The sequence below is a fragment of the Schistocerca cancellata genome, chromosome 12 (genome assembly GCF_023864275.1).
Source record: "Schistocerca cancellata isolate TAMUIC-IGC-003103 chromosome 12, iqSchCanc2.1, whole genome shotgun sequence".
Classification (NCBI taxonomy): Eukaryota; Metazoa; Arthropoda; class Insecta; order Orthoptera; family Acrididae; genus Schistocerca; species Schistocerca cancellata.
Genome location: NC_064637.1, coordinates 62,656,534 through 62,670,732, shown reverse-complemented (window position 1 = coordinate 62,670,732; position 14,199 = coordinate 62,656,534). Strand labels below are relative to the sequence as shown.

The 14,199-nt window shown below is 43.5% G+C and overlaps 1 protein-coding gene across 4 annotated transcripts in view; it reads right to left on the bottom strand.

Moving 5' to 3' along the window:
• Positions 1-14,199, bottom strand: part of LOC126109764 (neurexin-4) — a 167,191-nt gene that overhangs the window by 61,066 nt on the left and 91,926 nt on the right. For all 4 annotated transcript variants that reach the window (XM_049914817.1, XM_049914819.1, XM_049914816.1 and 1 more), the window contains exon 12: positions 2,117-2,242. In XM_049914817.1, coding sequence (XP_049770774.1) covers positions 2,117-2,242 — 126 coding nt within the window. The remainder of the gene's footprint in view (positions 1-2,116; positions 2,243-14,199) is intronic.

The window sequence follows — 14,199 nt, the reverse complement described above, 5'->3', positions numbered from 1 at the left end:
ACAAAATTAAGAACTCAGAAGACACTGGTTTGATAACAATGCAACAGTAGAAGAGTTCGCTGTATGTACATCCCACTTTTTTCGAGAACGGCATCAAAAAGTTGCCAATTCACTGGACAAAATGGTAGCAAAATCAGGGAATTACATAGAAGTATGAGGCACGTGTATTTTGTTTTTAGTTGATTCAATAAAGTTAGCAAAAATAATTCTGGTTCACATTTGATCTCCCCTCGTAATCACATCTGCAACAAAGTTGATATGCACATCTGATGCGACTCTCAGCTGGGCGCACAGTTTCACAACAAATTTAGCGCACCTACAATATCATGCTACAAAATAGTATTACTTACACACACACACACACACACACACACACACACACACACACACACACGCGCGTGTTCTGTGGTACAAGAATGTAGCAACCATTAAGGTAGTTCCATACACAGCATATGAAACAGACTTACATACATATAGTATTAATATACAGTGCCCAGACATAATTTCATAAGAATACCTCGGCTTTTATTGAGCGACGTGTGCTGTGTAGTTACAACATTATGAACATACTTTGAAATGATCGTCTAATTTGTTGCAATACTATGAGGTTGAGTACTACAGTCTGGTAAGAAAGGAATTTTTTGTCACCTTTTGTAACACCTTCGTTAGCAAATGAGCTCCTATGCCTATTTACAGAAGGCAAGAAGAGTTACTTAACAGAATGCAACAAAGAAAAGATCCAATATCTTTGAAACACTAGGAATGCCTATGATACAAGATCCCAACAGAGCCATAGGATTTCAATGATTGTCTGCCAGAGACCAAAGAAAAGCACTGAAGTTGAACTTGGGAACACGGCAGTGATTGAAGATCTTCTGTATGCACTGTGTGATGCAAATATCAATAGCAGAGATTGTAATTACAACAATATCTGCTGCACAATAACTGCCAGATGCATGGAATTCAACCAGTAGGCGCATTTCCTTTGCAAATTAAGTTATTTTCGATTTTTTCTCTCATTTATGTTTTATTGTTGAAGTATTATTCTGCAGTAGCGGGATACAATAATATCCTTTGTTAGCATGTCGTTTCTTACCAGTCAAAATTACAAAAATTTAACTGAAAACTAAAACAATGAAAAATTCCCGGAATTCTAAAAATATCCCGGGTTTTTCCCGGTTCTCTCCCGGATGAAAAAATTCCTGGGTTTTTCCCGGATCTCCCGGTTGTCCCGGGTCGTATACACCCTGTCAAACCCCACTAGCACAGTTCTGGCTTGGACACAAGGACGAATATACTGCTGAAATATGACATCAGCATCAGGAAGACATAAAGCACGAAGGGGTGCAGGTGTTCACAGCTGTCAGCGTGTCTTTAATTACTACCAAAGGTCACAAGCAAGCACAGCAGAATGTCACCCTTAGCGTAATACTGCTCCTACCAGCCTGCATCCATGGCGCACTGCACGTTTCGAGCCACTGTTCACCTTGATGATGGCGTCTGTGGAGATAACTACCTATCTAGTGTAGCAAAAATGTGATTCACCCAAAGAGCTGACACGTTTCCACTGACTGACACTTCAATCTCTACGGCCCTGTACCGACTGCAATCTTAATTGACGATGTCGTCAGGTCAACATGTGATGGGTGGTCTGCCGCGGAGCTCCACGTTTGACAATGTACGACGAACGGTGTGCTCCGAAACACCTGTGTGGGCACCAGAACTGTGCTCTTTTGGCAGAGATGCTATTTTCAAGATACTCGTACACAGGCTCTGTGTAATGATAACCTGTCCTCTGTCAGAGTCGCTTATCTCAACGGATTTCCCCCTTTGCAGCCCTTATCTCCATTAGAGTGGTCCCTCGTCCGTGTCTGCTCCGCTTACATACTTTTGTTACCATTTAACGTACTCACAATGCCACCAGATGGCAATCAATATCACGTTGGGCAGTGGTCATAATGTTTCGGCTTGTTAGTGTAGTTTCATGCATGTAAATCCGTCCACAATGCAGAAGTGGTTAACCAACACTGCAGATATTCACATGTAATGTGGGTCAACAAATATTTGCACCAAACTGAAAAAAGGACATAATCAATCTACCATTCTATGTACTCACCATGGAAATGACACGTTACTGGGAACGGCTTTAGCGGACCACTGCCATCCACATCTATTTTGACTTCCGCCTGCTGGTTGACTGCATTTGTGTTCTTGTATGCCGTGCAAGACAGTGGATTTAGAGCTGAAAGGAAGATTTACAAGGTTGGAGTGTAGTTTCAATAATAATAATAATAATAATAATAATAATAATAACAATAACAATAAAAGATCAAGAACCAAACACCATGACATCTAGTCTCTACAATTAAAACTCTCAGGACACATCAAAATATAGCAAGTCCCTGATTCTTCTTCTTCCTCCTGAAACTTTTCTGCTTTTTCAGGTCCTGATTATTTGGGTTATGAACAGATAAGCAAAAAACAAGGATAATTCAAATTTCACGTTTTTACTGGTAACTGCTATTTTCAGTGTTTACAAAACATGCTACATGTCATATTTAAAAGCATACTGCATTACTAACACTTTACTCACTGTAAACTGACAACTTATTTGCAGAGAACAATATGAGAAAAATAGACTGCTACTCAAAATATAGAGGTGGTGTTCAATCACAGAGGGGCACAGGGGAAATGTGCTAGTAATGTTCAGCTTTTGGACTACGTCCTTCGGCAGAAGAACAAAAAACACACACACGGCCACTGTCATGTCCAGATGCTCTAGTGGCAGCCCTCCTTCCGCAGCGACCTCTAGCCGCTCAAATTTCATCAGTCAACAACTTTCACGAACCTAGTTCTGAAAAACCATATAAATCAGGTCGAAACCTCCTTGCACTACTTCCTATTCATTTGCAAAATTCTCATGCTCTGCAACCGCAAATTCCTGCATCCTGTCTCCCATACTGAAACCCTGGCTCACCAGAAACTCATAAAAGTCTCCAATTTATTCATCTAATATTCCCACCTTGGACTACCACAACTGACCCACCACTAGAAGTGTCTCCTTCACCACCGACAGCGACTGATACTTTTATCTGCGTTTTCATTTTTCTCCTGCATTTCCATTATTGCATCTCAATTCAGTGATGGAGATGCCTTTGATAGATTAGCAGATCAAATCTAGCGTGAAACATACAGTCACATAGATTGCGTATAATAGAGGGTGAAGGATCAGGTGCTCATCTTTCTGCCTCCGACATTCCTGCTCAAAATGTAAGACAGCAGCCGAAGTAGTTGTGCACCAGTATTTACGATCTTCCGTTGCGGTGCATCAGTTACTCGGGTCAATGTTTAGACTCAATAGATTCTTCTCGACTTGGTCCTTATAGCACGTCAGAGGAGCATCATGGGGCCTTCTACCTGTGCTCACTTCATTGTACAAAATTTCCCAAGGAAGTATGTTGTTTTTCATCTGCAGGATATATCCAATCCATCAGCATTGGTGACCACCAACAGGGGCTTCCACACTACACATCTTTCCTTCTCAAGAACAGCAGTGTTTGGTATGAAGTCACCTTCATTTTATATTCATAATGTGTCTAAGCTTCCATTGGTTGAAGCTCCATTACACTTCCCCCACAACACCCATAGTTGCCAAGTACTACATTTACCACACCACCAGAAACTCGCCTTCACCACCCTACGGAACTCAGAGCCTATTACAAAGCCTTAGTGCCCGGAGACAACAGTGACCACGTACGTAGGTGCGCACGCACATGTACGTTTTTACTTCTAATGACAGATTTAGCTTGAAGCTGAACATTTCTAGCATTCTTGTCATTGTGTCTGTCTGCAACTCAGTGCATCCTCTATGTGGTGAGTAGCACCTTATTCTTTCCAAATTGAACTTATTTAGAACATTACAATTAAAACACGCTGTATTTTGTATCGCTTGGCTTCAGTTCAGTTTTGGACAATAAATTTTTTCCTCTCCTCCTGACTCAGTTTTCTCTGGACGCGAGTCCTCATTTTCCAGAAACTCAAAATATCAGTATAATCAAATGATTTTGTCCTTCATACTCTAATGACTGATCAAAGCCTTTCAGTACCTCAGTGTACGTGATAATGGGTTCTTTGACTGCCTCCTCTTCGATCTCTTCCTCTAGCGAACATACTTTGTTCACTAAATCCACATCACTGAGCTGCTCAAATCCATGTTCATAGGGACTGCTTTCAAGCCTCTTGCAGATGTTTTTCGTATCTGTGTCTTCACAACCAGAAATTTGTATTCCAAACGAAAATATGTTTTAATTATAATAGAATACCTGCAGCTGCAGATCTTTTCAAAAATTTCTAAACTGTAAACTGGAGAATTTGGAAGCCAGGTAATTCATATCCAGATAAGTGGGCGCTAGCTATATATTATAGTCAACTGTTACTCAACGTTTGGCCATTCTCCCCACAAATGGGCTCGGAAGGCGAATGTTCTATTGTTCTTCCGAACACCCTTGGGCTGCTATAAATTGAATGGACATTACTTTTATTTACAAGGGTCATTTCCCCATTTTATTTCTGGGCAAACTAAGCTGTCAACATGACAATGCTCACATTGGCTTATGACGCATACCGCAGTTAGTGCGAATACACTGCCAGCTAGCATGGAGCTACCACTGAAAAGTGTATCTGCTTGTGAACCGAGCTCTATCATTCCTTTCTTCGCAGCAAAACAATTATCTGTTGTCGCTATCCATCAGTGATTAACGTCCATCAACAGAGAAGGCAGTAAGAGCATCGAAATGGTTCGAAATTGGTGTGTACAAGTTGTGGAAGGGCACAAAGATGTGCACAATGAGAATGCACAGTCAAGCCCACTACAGAGACACATGACGATATCATTATTGCAACTCACAATACTGTAGTAGAAGACTGCCGTATTACCACCAATACCATCCTAATTCGACTGTCTCCTGATATCGCAATCAGACACTCATCCGTCAGGGAGATCCCAACATACCGTCTTCGCTACAGCAAACTCTGTGTGAGACGGGTGCCATGTTTGCTAAGAGATATCCACAAGCAGCAGCAAATGAATTCGGTCAGAATGTTTCTCAAAATGCACTGCACAGAGGGAGATCTGCTCTTCAAAGGGCCCGAGCCCATCATTCGACTCCTGAGACCAAATGTCGGGACATGGTGTGGAAGAAACTTGACTGAAGTACACCAGAAATGGTAAAGGTTACACATACCTCAGGGAAAGTTACGGCAACCATCTTTTGGGACTGTCTGGGGGTTTTGCTCATCCACTACCTGCCTTGCAACACCGCAATGAATGCAGTGATGATCTGTAATGTCTTGAGGAATCTGCAAACTGCCATTAAACGAAAACATTTCGGACTTCCGTTCCACACAGTTGTTTTTCTTCACGATAACGCTCAGCCTCGTACAGTTCAAACGGCCTAGGCGGATCTTAGAGAATTCGACTGGGAAGTGTTCGTCCACTGTATTTGCCAGATCTCGCCCCCGAGTGATTTTTACGTGCTCCCCCTGACTCGAAGGTCAAATTGGAGATAAGCCATCTGACAGCAAAAGCTAGTAACAATCACTGGACCCAACTTGCCAGAACGCCAGTTTAAAAAAAATTTGTGTCACATTACCAAAAATGCTCGGAAAAACATGGCGACTACATATAAAAGTAACAGAAACATTTTACAATCCCAATAAAATTATTTTGAAATGATAAATTGCGTATACTGTTATTTATGAAATAGGGAAACTTACTGGAATGTCCCTAATACACAATACAAAAATCCGCCTTCCATCTTAGGAACAAACAAGCTAAACGGAAACTCCGAGTCATGTGGCAAGGGGAAGAGCTGAAACATACAAACAGCCCAAAATACCTGGGAGTAACATTGGACAGAGCACTTACTTTTAAGCAGCACTGTCACAACACTAAAAAAAAAGTCTGTACCAGGAACAACATACTGCGGAAGCTAACAGGTTCATCGTGGGGAGCTCAACCACATGTTTTGCGCACCACGGGTCTGGTGCTGAGTATCTCAGCAGCGGAATATGCGGCACCAGTTTGGAGGAACTCTGCTCACACTAAGCAAGTTGACGTCGCCGTAAACGAAACTGTACGTATTGCCACAGGATGCCTCAAACCAACTCCCACAGACATCATTTACCCCATCATAGGCATAGCACCACCCACTATCTGCAGACAAGTAGCCGCCGAGATCGAAAGATCAAAACAAAAGAATGATCCTCGACACCCGATGCATATGCACCGAAAACAACGTGTCCAGCTGAAATCCCGCAGGAGTTTCATTGAAACTACTGAAGAGCTCGCCACCAAGCCCGCCGCAAGGCGGCTATCTCTTTGGGAAGAAATGGTGCCACACTCCACAATGGAACTACTTGAGGAATCAACATGGATTCCGGAAACAGCGATCGTGTGAAACCCAACTCGCATTATTTGTTCATGAAACCCAGAAAATATTAGATACAGGCTCCCAGGTAGATGCCATTTTCCTTGACTTCCGGAAGGCGTTCGATACAGTTCCGCACTGTCGTCTGATAAACAAAGTAAGAGCCTACGGAATATCAGACCAGCTGTGTGGCTGGATTGAAGAGTTTTTAGCAAACAGAACACAGCATGTTGTTCTCAATGGAGAGACATCTACAGACGTTAAAGTAACCTCTGGCGTGCCACAGGGGAGTGTTATGGGACCATTGCTTTTCACAATATATATAAATGACCTAGTAGATAGTGTCGGAAGTTCCATGCGGCTTTTCGCGGATGATGCTGTAGTATACAGAGAAGTTGCAGCATTAGAAAATTGTAGCGAAATGCAGGAAGATCTGCAGCGGATAGGCACTTGGTGCAGGGAGTGGCAACTGACCCTTAACATAGACAAATGTAATGTATTGCGAATACATAGAAAGAAGGATCCTTTATTGTATGATTATATGATAGCGGAACAAACACTGGTAGCAGTTACTTCTGTAAAATATCTGGGAGTATGCGTGCGGAACGATTTGAAGTGGAATGATCATATAAAATTAATTGTTGGTAAGGCGGGTACCAGGTTGAGATTCATTGGGAGAGTCCTTAGAAAATGTAGTCCATCAACAAAGGAGGTGGCTTACAAAACACTCGTTCGACCTATACTTGAGTATTGCTCATCAGTGTGGGATCCGTACCAGATCGGGTTGACGGAGGAGATAGAGAAGATCCAAAGAAGAGCGGCGCGTTTCGTCACAGGGTTATTTGGTAACCGTGATAGCGTTACGGAGATGTTTAACAAACTCAAGTGGCAGACTCTGCAAGAGAGGCGCTCTGCATCGCGGTGTAGCTTGCTCGCCAGGTTTCGAGAGGGTGCGTTTCTGGATGAGGTATCGAATATATTGCTTCCCCCTACTTATACCTCCCGAGGAGATCACGAATGTAAAATTAGAGAGATTAGAGCGCGCACAGAGGCTTTCAGACAGTCGTTCTTCCCGCGAACCATACGCGACTGGAACAGGAAAGGGAGATAATGACAGTGGCACGTAAAGTGCCCTCCGCCACACACCGTTGGGTGGCTTGCGGAGTATAAATGTAGATGTAGATGTAGATGTAGAGGAGGGATCTGCAGGATTTCAACTACCTTTTACAACTTGGAGGTCATTAAACCGGCTGCGCACTGGAGTAACTGGGTGCAAATCAAACCTATTTAAATGGGGTTACAGTGATGGCGACAGGTGTGAATGCGGAGCAATACAGGACTTGGACCACCTACTGATCTGCCCAGATATGTCTATAACATGCACTAAAGATGATATTTTGAAAGTCAATGACAAAGCAATCTACGTTGCTAATTACTGGGAAGGGAAGATATAATTGGTGCATCCGGACACGGAAGAAGAAAGAAGAAGAATACAAAAAAACTGAGCACCCCATATTATGATAAATATCTTCTGCTACTGTCTGCCACTACGCTTTCCAGTAATTAATTAGAGTGAACTGCTGTGCAAGATATGGGTCCTTCCTGAATCGCAACTTCCATCACTGTCTACAGATACCAAGGACAGACCAGTGCTTGGTTTTTCTCTGCTGGGGTGGATAGTGGTGGTACAGAAGAGTGGGGCGAGGAAGGGGGGAGGACAGCAGGGGGAAGGGGGGAAGATATTAGTGCTGTGTGTGGAAGTGTGCAGGGACGTCGGAGCAATAGGATTGTGGGTTGTAAGGCGCAGCATAGGAAGGCTGTGCTGGGAGGGAGGAGAAGGGGAAAGAAGACGTGCGTGAGGCCAGAGTGGGAACAGGGATGGGAATAGAGGCAGGTGATGGACAGGGGCTATATAAGGTTGAGGAATTGCAGAAAAGCTGATATCATGGGGAAGAATCCACATGACACAAACTATGAAGCAGTTATTGAAGTCAAGTACATAGTGTTTGGCAGCACACTCAGCAAGTGGGTGCTTCAATTGTCTTTCTGAAACAGTTTGTTGGTAGCCGTTTGTGGGAACACACAGCTTGTTAGTGGTTGCAGCTAAGTTGTTAAACCACATGGCTGCTTTTCTAGCTGGCCCTGCCTCTGATGAGGTAGAAAATGCCTGTGATAGGACTGTACTAGGTGGTAGCGGGAGGATGTACAGAACAGTTCTTGAATCTAGGTCTCTTACAGGTGTATGAGCCATGGCACAAGGGGGTTAGGAGCAGGGGTGCAGTAGGGACAGACAAGGCCATTGCATATGTCGAGTGGGCAGCGAAATACCACTGTGGGACTGGTGGGGTCAATATTTCTCAAAACGAAGTAACAAGAGATAGTCAAAACCGTGGTAGAGAACACTACTCGACTGCTCCAATCCTAGGTGATGCTGTCATGAGGAAGACACTTCTTTGTACCCAATTAGTGGGGATGAGCTATTGTAGGTGACTGGTGAGACTAGGCCTAGATTTGTTTCTGGATTATTTTTTTTTTTTTGCTATTTTCATTTAGTCTGTTATCTATATAAAAGAACAGACCGAATGTTGCACATGAATTGCCATGCTGAAGTGTGGAGAATAATTTACGCGTGTAAAGACTCGGTGAGACCATTAGAATATTCGGAGACTTTTTGGTGTGGAATAAGTGGCAGCTGTCGGAATTGAAGTATTGTCGGTGTTCGGTAGGTTTGATGTGAACGGGCCAATTGTGAGGTGAAGGTAAACATCAAGGAATGTGGTTCGTTGGACTGAGGAGAACCGGGTGAAGAAACAAATGGGGAAGAAGGTGTTGACATTATTGAACGAGTACAGTGTTTTCGCCGTTGGTCCAGGTAATGAAAATGTCATCAACGAATCAGAACCACATGAGCATTTTAGGATTCTTGGTGGCTAGAACGGTTTCTGCTAGATGGTTCACGAAAAGGTCGATACAGGAAAGTGCCATGTGGTTGCCTGTGGTTGCACTGCAGTTTCCTTTGTATCTGATACCTTCAAAGGAGAAGAAATTGTGGGAAAGGATATAGGCAGTCATGGTGACCAGGAAGGGGATGGCATGTTTGGCATAATTTCGGCATTAGGAAAGGTAGTGTTCACTGGTGCCACGGCCCCAGGCAATGGGGATGTTAGTACAGATGGAGGTGGCATTCACAGTGACGAGCAGGGCACTGAGTGGTAAAAGGACAGGCACTGTGAATGATGATGATTGGTTTGCGGGGCACTCAACTGCGCAGTTATCAGTGCCCATACAAATTCCCAACTTTTGCTCAGTCCAATCACACCACTTTCATGAATGATGATGAAGACAACACAAATACCCAGTCATCTCGAGGCAGGTGAAAATCTCTGACCCTGCCGGGAATCGAACCCGGGACCCCGTGCTCGGTAAGCGAGAACGTGGCCGCGAGATCACGAGCTGCGGACAGGCACTGTGGAAAGTTAGTACAGGAATGGTTAGCGTCTTTCACATACATGGATAGGTTATGGGTAACAAGCTGCAGGTGTTGCTCCACAAGTGCAGAAATCCTATCAGTGAATCTGCAATATCCCAACCAGAATGGTGTGTCACAGGTACTTGGTTTTAAGATTGTAGGAAGCATGCAGAAGTTAGCTGTGTGGGAAGCAGTAGGGATGAGGAGTGAGGGAGACTCAAGAGGAGAGGTTATGGGATGGACCTAGGATTTGAGGAGGAACAGATCATACTGGATTTCAAGAATGACGTCACTGTGGCAGGACTTGCAGGCAGACACGTCTGACAGCAGGCAGAGCACCTTAGCCAGGTAATCTGTGCAGTTCATAATGGTAGTGGTGGAGCCTTTGTTGGCAGGTACGATTATAAGGTCTAAATCTGAAGAAGGGCTTTGTCTGATAATTTAGTCTACTGCTAAATGTGCCCGTCTGTTGCTCAACACCTCTTCTGCACAGGTTAGCAAAAATATGGACACACCACGAGAAATGCTCGCTTGAGCATATGCTAGCCAAATCTGAAAGTTGCTGTTTTTGTATATGAGCACAAAAGGCACTTGTGCAATACCCCAATACACAGCATGTATCAGTTATGATCAGAAGAATGTTTTGTGTAGTTGTGAGCATTATGTCTGAGCTAAGGGAATTCGAAAGTGGCAAAATTGTCGGTGCTGATTTAGTGGGTGCTCCCACAACCAAGGGAGGCTAAGTGTTCGATGTTTTCAGAAGTACCATTTCGAGGATTTATACGATGTACAGGGAAAGCAGCAAAAAGATTATCCACTAAGCCGCAATACGGATAAAAGTGCTCGTTGCACTTGATTATGACAGACAATAACTGAAGAGGATTGTGATGAAAAATAAGAGGACAACAGCTGTGAAAGTCGCTGCAGAACAGAATATTGCACTTGCAAACCCTGTCAGCACCAAAACCCAAATGGAGCTCTAGAAACAGGGAATTGCTTAACAAGCTGGAATCTAAAAATCACTCTTCAGATATGCACATGCTAACAACAGGAAAATGTGGTGTCAAACCCACAAACGCTGGACTATGGCGTATTAGAAGAACGTAATTTGGTCAGACGTGTCTTATTGGATGCTGTTTCCAATTTCTGGATGAGTTTACATCCCAAGAGTGAAACATGGTGGGGGCTCAGTGATCAGGTAGACATATCATGATATTCTATGGTCGTTGCCAATCATGTCCATCCCATGGTGCAATGTTTATTCCCCAATAGTGACACAGTGTTCAAAGACAAGCAGGTTCCCGTTCACACAGCTCGCATAGCCAAAGACTGGTTTTGTGAGTGCAAGAATGAATTGTCACATCTCCCCTACCACCACAGTCACCAGATCTTAGTATTAAGAGCCTTTGTGGTCTACTTTGGAGAAAAGGATGCACAATTGCTAACATCTCCATCATTGTTAATTGAACTTGTTACTATTTTCTAGGAAGAATGGTATACAGTCCTTTGAAAACCATACAGGATCTGTATTCATCCATTCCAAGATGACTGGTAGCTGCTTTGAATGCCAACAGTGTTCCAACACTGTCTTAGGCCTGGTAATGTGTTGGGTTTTTGGTGTTTCCATATTTTTGTCCAACTTCTTTATACAGTTACTAGCAATCTACCTTAATTCCTATTATTATTGTTATTATCATTCCATCCTGGATTTTCTATTGTGTGCTTGTTGACCACTCAAATGTCACAACACACAGTCAATGGTTACAGTTACTGCTTCCACTGCAAACAAGCTCAGATAGTTATGTAGTTGCAATGTCAATCTGTATGTCTTTTTGCAAGATATGTGACTGACCAATAGTATTTTGACAATATTCAACTTTTACCACACTGTAATGTTACTGTGTGACATTGTGCTGCCATGACACAATTTGGCTGATGAGCCTTAAATGACACGAGAACAAATTACATTAAAATTACGTTCTTTTATACAAAATACCCCTAAATCTACCATTTCACTGAGGCCTGAGCAATAATGTCATAAATGTGAGGATAGCGGGTGACTACCAACAGATTTATGGCTCACAATACATGGAAACCAACACCTTTCATAATTTATCACAAAATATGTTGAGTTCCATTGCTGTGTGATGCTAGGATGGCCAACAATTTTCCTGCTATGAATTTCAACAATAGTCACATTGTGTGTGGGACTAAAATGTTAACTCAGGAACATGTCTAGTTAATGTATATAGTTCCTAATCACAACATAACACTCATAAATTGAAACCATTTGTCAACAAAGGAAGTGGCCTGCAATCTAGCTTTAATTACTGGTGGTTAAGTTATAAGAAGTGCTGAGGATGGCTGTCATTAGTGGAATATCAATTGCTAAAACACTCCTGTGTACCATATCTGCAATGAAGTCACTTCACACTGTGTGTGTGTGTGTGTGTGTGTGTGGGAGGGAGGGGGGCTGGGGAGAGGGGGGAGGGTTTGCTTGACTCATAGAATCTCCCAAATGGCCTTCCATCAAATTACCATATCCAGCTGCCACCCTTCTTTCCACAATGACATTCATCTGTTCACATTCTGCCAAACCTTAACCCTCACCAACAGAATCCTGCAAAACCATATAAGTTAGGCCCAAACATTCTTGTAATACCTTCTCTCCAGCTGTAAAATTCTCTAACTATGCAATCCCAAATTCCTGATGTCATAACAAACATTGAACTTTTGCCCTCCAGGAACTAGAACAACACGCATAATGCCACCTCAAAAATCTCTCCAACCTGCTCACTTCCTACTCCCATCTTACACCAGCAATGTCCACCACCTCCAGAACAACCTCCAAACTGCCCCCAAGTCCTCTCAAAGCTTCAAACCCAATGGTCGTAGACATTCTACATTTACCTCACCCTCCAAAACTCCCTCCCAGCACCACACAGAATCCAGAGCCTAAACAGACCCGAAACACTGTCGTGAACATTTCCTCCAAAAGCTTTAGCCCCATGAGAGTATCAGTCCTTCCCGCAGGCCTTACCTTTTGCCCCACTCCCAAGTTCCATCATGCAGGACTTGTTAAAGACCTTCTTTCTTTCTCACAGTCTCTACGGGGGAAAACACTTATCACCAACAGCCCGATCAATCTCAACCAAAGATCAAAGTTGAGCCCTGCCTTACTCAGTTCACTCCTCCATCCAATCGTGATCCACCCGCACTGCCCTCAAATCACCTCTTGTTCACTTTTCAGAAATTCTAAATCTCGAATCTTGCCTCACCATCGTTCCCCAACCCCACAACATGCACAATAACCTTACATCTGCAGAAAGATCCTTAATCCACCATCTAAAAATTGATCCCAATCTTATAATCCTACCTGCTGACAAAGGCACCACCACTACTCTTTTGAACCACGTGGATTACATGGCAGAAGGACTCCACCAGCTGTCAAATTCATGCACCTACAAACTGACCCACAGTGACCCCATTCCAGAAATCCAGCAGGATCTCCAGTCTCTCCTCAAACCCTTAAGCCCATCCCAGAACCCGTCCCCAGAGCCCATCTCTCTCCTCACCCCTAATGCTCCCTGCACTCACACCGCGTGCGTGCTTCCTAAAGTCCATAAACCCAACAACCTAGGATACCCCTTTGTCGTGAGTTACTGTGCCACTACTGAGAGGAGCTCTGCTCTCATAGACCAACACCTTCAGCCTATTACCTGCAATCTACCCTACTATATAAAAGATACCAACCATTTCCTCCGACTCTCCACAGTTCCCGTTCCCTTACCACGTAGTGTCCTCATCACTATTGATGACACTTCCCTTTACACTAACATCCCTAATGCCCATGGTCTTAGCACTAATGAACAGTATTTTTCACATCGTGTGACAAATTCCAAACCGACCATCTCCTTCCTAGTCACCATGATCAACTATATCCTCACCCACAACTACTAGTCCTTTTAAGGAATTACTTACAAACAAATCTGGGGTACAACTATGGGCACAATCCTATGCCAACCTACTCGTGGGCCATTTGGAGGAATCCTTCATAAACACTGAGAATCCCAAACCCCATCACCTGATTCAGAGTCATTGATGACATCTTAGTGATCCGGATTGAGTGTGAAGGCACCCTATCCACATTCCTCCAGAACCTCAACATCATCTCCATCATTCACTTTGCTTGGTCCTACTCAGCCTATCGGGCCACCTTCCTCAATGTTGACCTCCACCTCAAAGATGACTAAATCAGAACCTCTATCCATATCACATCTGCCAACCACAAGTAATAACTCC